Consider the following 12,121-nt stretch of genomic DNA (forward strand, 5'->3'; position numbering starts at 1 on the left):
ATAAATGATTTAATGAAGAATATAATTTCTTGGCATCTTTAATTTATAATGCATCTATTCTGGTATACATGAATGGCAGCATGAAAAAAATGAAATATGTATGAATTGCAAAAAAAAAAAAAAAAAAATTGGTGTGTGTACGGGGGTGGGGGGGTCACAGTTATGTAAAGGTTGGGAAATACTGCTCTAGACAGTTCTAGTAAGTGCATTAACCTGTCTGAATGTTTTCTCGCCATTGGAGGTGACAGGACGCTGAGTATTCAGTTTACTTACCTAACTATGGATGTGATAAATTTTATTTTTATTTAATTATTTTTTTAAATGATTTCATTTTCACCAGATATCAGACTGGAGTCAGCATTTGGATAAATCAGTTATTCTGTGGTTTGCCATGGAGCCTTTTTAGCTCTTCAGTATTGGCATTATATTTTGGTTGGAAAGACCCAGGATATCCTGTCTAAGACATGAAGAACAAAAGTTCTTTGATAAGGACTTTTAACTGAAGGCAAATTAACCTTCCATAAGGAAATGGCAGGGTTTTTACTTACAGAAATTTGAGTTTTTCATCTCTGTGCAGCCAAACAAGCTAGAAAAATACTTTGCAATTTATAAACAAAATCTTTCTCCTATATATACACATACATACATTAGCTTTACTCACTAACCACGTCTATTACTAGCTTTGCTGATAGAACACTCATGCACTAGTACATTGCATGCCTTTTCTTCTTCATTTGGCAAACCTCGATGGACAGTCATTCCAAACTTCAATCTCCTTGCCATTCTTGAATGGGAAACATCCTTGTGAATTTCAATGCTACCAAAACACAGACCCATGTTGTTTCTCATAAGAAAAATCTCACTTCCTCCTGTCATAATACTTAGATTAGATCTCATAATTAATTTTAATGGAATGAAAAAAGCACAGTGAAATAATTAAGCACAGGTTTGATAGTCCCAATAGTTCATGAAGACATCATTTGCGATGCAATATAAAAATTCTAATAACACGCAAACAGGAAGTTAAGATATTAGACTAGAAGCCTAAAGTTCTAAAAGATGGACATCCTCTACGAGGACTGGTAGCTAGTCTTGGCTGTTTGGCTGGAGATCTAAAAATTAATGTTTCCCAAATCTTGGGAAGTTTAACACAACCATATTTATTTAGATTTAATTGGATTTTATATCTTCTGTTGATTCAGAAAAACTTTTTTTTTTCCATTTGATTCTCTGAAAGGTATCTGAGGCATAACCCCAAAACTAGGCCTGACCGACTATAGATTTGGGGATAGATGTATTTCTTGTTTTCAAGGCACATGTTCATAGATTTCCAGTTTCTCCAAAAAATGACAAGATGCAAGAACAAGAATCGTATTCACTTGGAACAGAGACAGGAGGGAGGTTGATCATTAGGAGAGGGGGGGGGTTAAGAGCAGCCTGCTTCATATGTTTGAAAGCAGTGCAGAATTATATTCTGAGATGCCCAGGATATAGGAAATAGTAATAGTGACAAATATAGTATAAGAGAGAGGATATGAAAGGTCTATTGGAAGAAGCAAGAAAGAAATGTGTGAGAGAGTATAAATTATAGTTTTGCTACCCAGAAATGACAGTACTGAGTTAAGAAGGAGGGCAAGGATAACAAATGATTCCATTTGTATGGAATCATTTGCAATTGATACGAGTTTTTAGATGTGTGGAGTGTGTTTGATGGCAGAAAAGAGGGACGGCTTGTACATCAATTCATTTGGTATCAGGAGCCTGGAAAAATCACTTATTGTGATGAGACCTAATGCAGAGAGTCAGAGAAACTAGATTATCAAAGGAGGAATGTGATAAATGTGTGTGTAAATTCATCTATGGTATGCAGACGTGATAAAGATGTGAATGGCTTCGAGCATGGTTATATGTCTAGTGAAGGGGTGGAAATATAAGCTTTGGATTCGGACCTTTTGAGTATGTCTGGAGAGGAAACAGAGAAAGTTCTACAACAAAGCCAAATAGATTGCATATCTAATTATAAGAATAGGCAAGCTGGTAATTTATGTCTACATACAAATGCCAGGAGCATAAAAAACAAAGGGGGTTGAGTTTGTTGCTTTATTGAATACTATGTGGCCTAAGATTGTTGACATTAGTGAAACCTGGCTATCAGAATCAGATATGGTAACTGGGATTGAGTGTAATGGGTATATTATTTTTAGGAATGAATGACAGAAGAGATGGGAGAGGAAGAGGTGGGGGTACTACTAATGATATCAGACAACTTAAGTCCAGCTAGGGTAGAACATTCTTACCAGTGATGGTAAGAATATTCTATGTAATGGTGAGATTGAGGTCATCTGGAGGATAACAGAATGAAAGATATGGTGAGATGTTGCTATAGACTTGGCAGCTCAGTTGCAGAGGACTCAAAAAATGTATCACGAGTTTAGCCCTATGAGTACAACTAAACCAGTGATTGTTATGGGTGACTAATTATCCTAGAATTTCTTGAGTAGAAGAGAAATTTCCTGATAAAAATAAAGAGGAATTTATTGAATTCTTGTGATATAACTTTCTCAAGCAGCAGATTGTGAAAGAAGGAACTCAAGGTCAAAGATTATTGGATTTGTTCATAGAATATGACTATCTTACCACCAGTTGGTGACAGTGATCATGCTGTACTTTCTCAGGAATTATCTAATTATATTGATGTTCCCATTAGAACAGGTTACATGCTGACTACAAAGCTGGAAATTATGATCAACTTAGGAGAATACTATCTTTGGTCCCATGGTATCAGTTACTAAATGGGAAAAATGTCAGCAGTTGGAATGGGAATCTTTGATAAAGCTTAAATGAGGCAGTGTTTGAAGAATAAATAGGTTGGGAATGAAATGGATGTGGAATCTTATTAAGCAAGAGATTCACAAGAAAAAGGTGATGTGGAAAGAATATTGTGAGAATAAGAGTGGAAGGAGGTATGAATATATAAAGTGCAGGCAAGAAAAGTAACGAGTATTGTGCGTTAAGCTAAATCAGATTATGAAAAGAACTTGATTTTGGAAGAATAATTTTACTGAATGCAGATGGTAATAAGAAACTTGACAATAGAGTAATAAGTCTTCCTTATTACTCTATTGTCAAAAGGTCATGAAATTGTTCAATTAAGATATATCAACCAAGTATGTCATGGTGCACACTGCTATTCTGTTTCCTGATAGTCTGTTCATCTAGGAGATGAACAGAATTTCAGGAAAACAAACAGAAGAGAAATAGAAAAAATTGTCCAGAATTACTAAAGTAAGCTTTACTTATCCATACAAAATGTCACTCCAGTAGAGTTAACTGTGTATAAAGAAGCACCAAAAATACTGCCAGTAGGATTGATAGAGCACCAGGAACAGATGAGATAAGAATAGAAGATGTCAAGGCAGAAGGAATACTCATTATAAAGCTCTAGCAACAGGGTTCACTTGGTATATAAATGAAGGTAGAATACCTGATGAATGGAAATCATCTAAAACAATCCTTATCCATAAAAAAGAAGAGAATATTGACAGATATAGACTAATACATCTCCTGTCCCACCTCTATAAAATATTCACAAGAACCATACCAAATATAATCAGAAATACTCTATATGTAGCAGCAAAAAGCAAGCAGAATTTTAAAAATGATTTTTCACAATAGAGCATATACATACAATAAGCCAGCTAAGTGAAAAATGCAGAGAATATCATCTTCCCCTTTGTCTGCTATTTATCAATTATAAAAAAGCTTATGATACAGTAGAATATAATGCATTTTTCCAGGCACTGTATGATCAAGGCATTGAACAATCATATATCAGGTTAATACAAAACATATATATGGGCAGCAAACTTCAATTACTCTTTAAAAAAAATCTCTAGAAATAACTTGGGAGAGGAATATGATAAGATTTTATCTCACCCAGTCTCTTTATAGCTGCTCTGAAAAACATTCAAAAACACAAACCTGGATGGATGTTTAAATATAGATGGAGAAAATCTTAAAATACCCCTGTTTGCTGATGATGTGGTTCTAGTATCTCATCAGCCATCTGAACTAGAAATAATATTGAATGAAACAGATTTGCATTGTAGACTAGCAGGATTACAAATACACCCTGCCAAGACAAATGGATAAAAAAACATATAGTGTCATAACCATTAAATTAAGTTGCAAAATAAAGTCATATACAAAATATAGAGCTACATTTGCTTAGGATCAGCAATCAAAATGGACAGTGATATATCAGATGAAATAAATAGATTCAAAAAGACTGCTTGGAAAGCTTTTAACCAGATAATCACCAACCCAATATTAGATATCAAAATAAGATCAAACATTTTTAACAGTATTATTCTATCAGCAAATGACCTATAGCAGCAAGACATGGAACACAACAAAAAAAGGAAGAACAAAGACTAATAACAACCCAAATAACAATAGAAAGAGGAGTATAATACTAGCAAGAAAGATCATACAAGACACTATAAGGAAATATCTGGATTTAAAGATGTCATAGAAGCTATGTATAAAAAAAAAAAAAAAGAATGACAGGACATATAATTTTTGAAATTATGGCCTCTACAACCATGTTAAAATAACTCTTTTTATTATCCCGATGTTTCGATCTTCATATCAAGATCATCATCTGGAGCATACATAGATATACAAGACAAGCTGCGTTACATTTCAAACCGTAAGCTAGAGAAACAATGATTTGATCACATGCTACTCACTGGCATGACCTCTAGTGAAAAAAAAAAAAAATTACATCAAGCTAGATTTAATTTATGATTACATTAATCAACATTCTTGCTTATAGATGGTTTTCCTTCCAGTAACAGTGATCTCCTATTTCTATTATTGCAATTATTTTGATTAAAAAAAATATATATTTATAAATTACATGAATAAACATTCTTTCTTATAGATTTTTTTTTTTTAATAGTGATGTCCTATTTTTTAGTATTAAAGTTATTTTAGATTTAGGATCCTGGATTTTTTACAGTCCTGTTTATGGTTCTTAGAGAGGAAGGATTCGTGGGACGAATATATGCCTTCCATACATATGGAAGGCATATATTTGTCCCACGGAAGAAATATATTCGTCCCACGAATCCTTCCTCTCTAAGAACTATAAACAGAACTAGAAAATCCAGGATCCTAAATCTAAAATAACTTTAATACTAAAAAATAGGACATCACTGTTAATAATAAATAAAAATCTGTAAGAAAGAATATTCATGTTGTAATTTATAAATAATTTATTTATTTTTATTTTTAAATTTTATTTTTTTATTTTTAAATCAAAAATAATTGTAATAATAGAAATAGGAGATCACTGTTACTGGAAGGAAAACCATCTGTAAACAAGAATGTTTATTCATGTAATCATAAATCAAAAAATCTAGCTTGATGTAAATTTTTTTTTTCCACTAGAGGTCATGCCAGTAAGTAGCATGTGATCAAATCATTGTTTCTCTAGCTTACGGTTTGAAATGTAACACAGCTTGTCTTGTATATCTATGCTCCAGATGATGATCTTGATATGAAGATCAAAAACGTCGGGATAATAAAAAGAGTTATTTTAGCACGGTTGTAGAGTCCATAATTTCAAAAATGAATGCTGATAACCGTGTAACACTAAAAGAAAGGAAGGACATATAACACTCATGAAAGACAGTAGATGGACTTCAAAAATAACAGACTGGTATCCCAAACATAGGGCAATCCTATATTAAAGTCAATAAGAAGGAAATTGAGGTGATTGGCTAAGGATAGAGAAAGCTGGCATCTTTGTGACCTAGTCATGGAGAAACCATGACTGAGAAGACAGATACATCGTGGAGGTGGGGGGGGGAGAATAGAAATGGGAAAGTTTGTGTATGTACCAACCTGTGTGGGTAGATTTACTGAGAAAGAAAGAAAGAGTGTTCTCGGGAAAATGTTGATTAGAGTGTTTAGAAAAGAAAGACTATTTTCATTTTCCATTTCTATCATGAAAGGGTTCATGGGTGCTTGTTTGAAGTGGAGGAAAGAGGCTAATGTGTCTGGACCATCTGGCCAATAAAGAGCACATTGTCAGAGTATCTTAGCCAGATATAAGGTTTGAGAATAGCAGTATCAGGAGCATGTTTTTCAGATTGCTCCATACAGAAATTGACTAGAGGAGGAGGGGTCAAAACCCATGGCTGTATCCTCTATCTGTTTTTTATGTGATTGCCTTTTATAATAAAGTAACAAGAGTGGTTGATGAGGGAAAGGCATATACTGCCTTTTTTGGATTTTACAAAAGGCATTTGCCAGCATACCACATGATAAGTTGATATTTAAGTTACAGCACATGGATTTAGATGTCAAGTTAGAGAATTGGATGGGAATTGAATGTCTGATAGCTATCAGAGATTTATGTATGAAGGAGATGTATCAAGGAAGCAGAAGATTACAAGTGGGTCCTGCAGGGCTTAGTACTGGATATGTATTGTTTAACCTTTATATCAGGTGACATTGTCAATGGATTGCAGGGGTATATTCAGTTGTTTGCAGATGATGTGAAGTTGGGAGGGGTTATTAGTAATAGCAGAGAATTGCTGCAATACTGAGGATGCTGACTAGAGAGAGATAGAAGGGTTGCAATTTCATTCCATTGTATAAAACCCTGATCAGATTATTGTGCTCAGATTTGGTCCCCAGGATAGATATGGAGGGGATAAATTAACTCTGGAAAGAGGTTCAAAGGTAGATGATGAAATTGATATCTGGAATGATGTACAATATTAGTTATTAGGATAGACTAGGTGAATATGGACTGAAAAGTTTGGTAGATAATGGTAGAACAAGTGGCCATCCCTGGAAGTTGCAAAAGGTAGTCATGAGCAACGGGGTGAGGAATGGTTTCTTTGCATGGAGGTATCAGGTAGGAGTTAGATGAATGAGTAGTATCATTAAGCATGAGCTGCAAAAGAAGAAAATGATGTGGAGGATATATAAGGAGAAAGATGACCAGCAAACTCATGAGCAACACAAGGCTCAGGCAAGAAAGGTGACTAGCATGGCAAGGAAGGCACAATCAGATTACGAGAAGAATCTCGCCAAGCAAGCCAAAGGAATTCCCAAAGAATTCTTTTGTTACGTTGTAAATAAGAGGAAGGATGACTATGGAAGATTAACCTTAATGACTGATGATTGTCACAAGGTGATAGAAACAGATAAAATAGTTGAGTTATCCAAGTGAGGTTACTGCTGTAACATATGTGACAGACACTAATGTGGAAACAGAGGTGGATGAATTAAAGGTTTTTGGTATATTGCAGAATTTCAATGTAAATACAGCTGTAGGATTAGATGTGATATCAGTCCAGGTGTTGTAAGAATATGCAGGGGGTGTGAGGACTAGATTTTTTGCTTAAGTAGTGAATGAATGAAATGGATTGTGAGCTCTTTGTCTGTTAATGAGTTAAAGAAGTATGATAGATTGCGCAGATAGTTTGGGTCTCCAGCAATGAGTCTTTGCACTCCATGAAGGTGCCTGTACAATAATAATAATATTAGAAAGGGGGATATTGGTGAATAAAGAAGGTGATGTCGAAACAACCATGATATCAATGCCATTTAAGACTAAATTTTGGATTAGAGATTTGAAGGGAATGTAATTTTTTATATAAGATGAAGTATGGCCATTGAAGGCAGGGGGGGGGATTAAAGATGGGTTGTTTGACTAGTTTAAAGGAGGGCTATGTATTGCAAGTAAACCATATATTCTTAGGGGAGGAGGAGAACTAAAAGGTTTGAGTTTTGTAACTACCAAGTTGTGATATTTTTATGAGGTCTTCGTGATGGTTTTTTTTCTTCTTCTTCTGATCATAATCTAGAGCAGGGCTATCCAAAGCACTGATCCTGGGCCGCATGCGGCCTGTGGTGCGATTTTGTGTAGCCTGCCTGTGGGTTTTGATTTTCACAAGCGAAAAATTAAAATAACAATTTGAATCGAATGCGTATTAGATATTTTAATTCTGTCACTAATCTCAATGTTGATCATTTTATTTGGTGTTTTTACATCACTATTTACCCACGTGTTTTTCAAATATTAGATGTGTCAAAGAAGCATTCTTACACTTTGTTCCAATGCACATGCTCCAGGCACTCATAGGGAACGTGAGTGCGCAATTAGTGTTGTTCGTTTGTTCAGCTTTCGAGGTTGTGTCACTGCTGCTCACCAAATTACTAGATATGCATTGTGATGCAGCCCTCGGATAAATTTTTTTTTTTCTAACGTGGCCCTCGGATTATCTAAGGTTGGATAGCCCTGATCTAGAGGTCTGTAAGTGATGCCATCTCTGAGCAACACATTCATTTTTCAGTTGTATTCTCTTCTTGAGCTAACTTACCTTTAGTCTTTTCCTGACACAAACATATATCTATAGCCTCTTGATCTTCAAAATAAACTGTGTGTGTTCGTGTGACACTGCTTCTCCCGGTGCAACCATTAACACTGTATAAAACCAAATCTGTCAAACCTTAGAATAATGTGCTGATATGTAGTGGGGCGCATCAAAATTCTTCCTCAAAACATTTAATTTCACACGCAATAGGGTAGTCTAGTAAATTTACATCTTACACGTATTCATTCCAGTTACTTTGTTAGATATTATTTGTTGTTTATTATTTTCACGGTATAATAGAACACAGAAACTAAGTAAATAATTAATTTATTAACTTGATGCTGATATTTCGCTGGTATTATAACCAGCATCTTCAGAGCACAAAAACCACTGTTTGTCACAATACGCTAGACTAAAACAACATGGTGTACTTAAAATTGTAGCAGCAACACAAAGACTAGAGTCCTGATTTTGGCGCCCTCAACAATTTTAAGTACACCATGTTGTTTTAGTCTAGCGTATTGTGACAAACAGTGGTTTTTGTGCTCTGAAGATGCTGGTTATAATACCAGCGAAATATCAGCATCAAGTTAATAAATTAATTATTTACTTAGTTTCTGTGTTCTATTATACCGTTAAAATAATAAACAACATGTTCGACGAACACATGAGTCTGTCCACACGTTTGTTAGATATTATGTTTTTTTCCTACGTATTTCCATGGCAACATGAAAATTTCTACAGAAGAACATAGGCTATAAGGTATGGACATGCATAACAGAATATTTGCAGTGTTCAGCAGAACTTCGACAATATTCTTCTGAGCTGGCCATCATCGCCTTCAGTGTCATATATAGGCTCTGAGCACCCAAGGCAGCTTCTGATCAAATCCATATTCTGTTTGACTCCAAAGGTATTGAGCCAGTTTTCATCCTTCTCTTGCATTCCATCTACCTCTGTTCTTTGAACTGCCTTCTGCATTGACCTCCAGATATTCATGCTGTGCTATATGTTTTATATTCTATCATGTGTGAGATTGATATAAAGATACACACACACACACCTGATATTGCTTAGGTCAAAATTCCTGATAGAGAATTCACAGCAGTAACAGACATGAAAATTTAAAGGATGACTGTTAAATGAATAAGGAAAATTTGCATCACAGAAAAAAACACATTCAGAAAATTCACATTATTATTATTATTGCACTTCCATGGAAGCCCAGGACTCGTTACTGAAAATCACTCACTCCACACTTCTATTGCATGCCACAGAAATCTACATTATGTGGCACCTACTATCTCCATATGAATCTGGTTAGCTCACCTTCAACCAGTGGTGAGCTATAAGGGGCTCACACGAGCCCTTTGTTTAAAATTTTTCTCAAATTTGCGAGCACCTTGTTCTTCTTGTTTACTTTTTTATTTTTTCAGAAAAAAAATTTTTTTTGAAACATATTAAGCGACAAACTCATATGGTAACCTAACAAAAATTAGTCTATTCGGCAGTATATAGATTATTTTGAATTATTGTTTCAACTCCTCTATAATGAATGAACCCAAGTTTGAAAATAATATAAGCTATCTTTACCCCTTCTGGTAGCCAATCGTATGGTAAAACCAGTAGCTGCAAATATTTCATGTTTAGATCATGAAATATTTGTTTAAAAATGTGTTTAAAAATTGCACCTAGCCTTTAGAGGTTGATTGTCCTCTCATACTTTTTGATTGGAATTTGTACACGAGCTGTATTAATAAGTTTTTGTGTGAAATACGGCTTTTTTTTTTTTTTTTTTTTTTTTTTTTTTTTATTTATTTTGCTCGACGATGCAAGCCCTTTGTTAAAATTTCCACAGCTCACCACTGCCTTCAACTAAATCTTTGTAAAGATTCTTTGCAACATAATTCTCTTTGAATTCTCCTGTGCAGAATTCAAATCCACTTTCCAACCAAAGGATATCATCATTATTACCAGTTGAGCTATAATAGAGACAAAAAAAAAAAAAAAGAAAGAAAGAAAAAGATTTTGGCAATGAAATAATGACTATATGAAAATTTTTATAGTATGTCATTCAGGATTGGATTCATAGACCATGACATTCAAATTGGCTATAAATGCTCTGGAAGAAAAATATCCACAGAACAAAGTACAGGCTGGAAAGATTTTTCAAGGAGTTGATAGAAACTGCAATCTCTCAACCAACTTTGAATAGGAATGATCACTGATATATCTAATACCATTAATACAGGGGGTACCCAAAAATAACTGGAATTATTTTTAAAAAAAATTATTAAAGTTTATAATACCATATTATAGTCTCCTTCAAAGTATTCTCCATGTGAGTTAATGCACTTGTCCCAATATTTTTTCCATTGTTGGAAACAGTTCTGAAACTGTTTAACTGGAATACTGTTTATGAGCTCAAGCAACTTTTCTTTCACTTCATCCACATCACTGAATCGCTACCCTTTCATGGTTTTCTTTATCAATAGGAATAAAAACAAGTCACATGCAGTCACAAACATTCACATGCTTTTTTTTTTTTTTTTTTTTTTTTTTTTTCCCCAAGGCACAAATTTAGGAGACACGTGTTTCATTTGCAAATCTCTGTTAAAATTTGCTGGCATGAACTCCATGACAAATTCGTCTCTTCAGAAACTTGCTCAGGTCTTTCGACAATCTTCATTGATTATCGAAAGATCATTTCTGCTTGTTGAAGGTTGGCCAGATTGTCATTGGTCTTCAACTGACATGTTCCCATTTTTGAAAAGGGAAAATTACTCGTAGATAAAACTGCAGTTTTACCCAAAAGAAAACAATTCACGCACGCTCTCTGTTTCTTGTGGTCACCCATCACAAAATCGGCAAACTTGCTTGTAAACACTAACAAAAAAGCATCCAGAACAATGAACCAATTCACACACGTTGATGCTACCTGCCAGAAAACTGCACTCACAATGCCTAGCTGCGGCATCATCCGTAACTAGAAAATGCTTGCATGCCAAGTTCAAATTTTGGTTAATTTTGGATATCCACAACAACAGTGCATCAGGGAAAGTTCTGTGCAGTTCATGCAGTTGTGGGATCATCAACGTTGAGTCTGTTGTCAACATATTGGATACTGTGCTCTTTTTAATAGTATGACAAAACATTGAAATGCCTGTAATTAAAAGTTTTCACATTTCATTTCCATAGTTTCTTTTATTATGTGAGTTGTATAAACCATAAATAAGTTAATTTCACATGGACACCCAAATACTGGTTATTCATTTGTATATATTTATATTTTCTTCTAGCATTGAAGGATTGTCATCTAAGTTATCTGAACTTAATTTAAGCTTTAATAGGTTATCTATTGTGCCTTCATTCCTGGGTTTATGTCCTCATCTAGCATATTTGGATCTTAGGTTAGTATTTTATTGCTGTGTTATATTTCCTTTACTGAATATTGTCACAATACCTTGTGACAATAATGTCACAATACATTACTGTTTTTTTAAAAAAATATATATAATACATCCTTTTTTATCAGTATAATGGACCAAAACAAAATTGGGGTTACTTTTATTTTTTAATTTTTTGCTATTTATATATATGAATCAATATTAAAATTTGCAAAAACAAAAATGTTTTTGCAAATTATACATACACACGATTGATTTTGATGTTGAAATTAATATTGCTTTTTATGTTAATAAATATACCCTGTTAATATACTGCAT

At 34.1% G+C, this 12,121-nt stretch overlaps 1 protein-coding gene across 1 annotated transcript in view; it reads left to right on the forward strand.

Moving 5' to 3' along the window:
• LOC150108587 (leucine-rich repeat-containing protein 40-like) overlaps positions 1-12,121 on the forward strand; it is a 234,408-nt gene that overhangs the window by 181,062 nt on the left and 41,225 nt on the right. Inside the window, exon 12 of the mRNA XM_090416034.1 lies at positions 11,696-11,806. Within this exon, the coding sequence (XP_090272160.1) occupies positions 11,696-11,806 (111 nt within the window). The remainder of the gene's footprint in view (positions 1-11,695; positions 11,807-12,121) is intronic.

This window comes from Typopeltis vanoorti, chromosome 3 (assembly GCF_054136105.1).
Source record: "Typopeltis vanoorti isolate ZY-2024b chromosome 3, IOZ_Tvanoo_1.0, whole genome shotgun sequence".
Taxonomy (NCBI): Eukaryota; Metazoa; Arthropoda; class Arachnida; order Uropygi; family Thelyphonidae; genus Typopeltis; species Typopeltis vanoorti.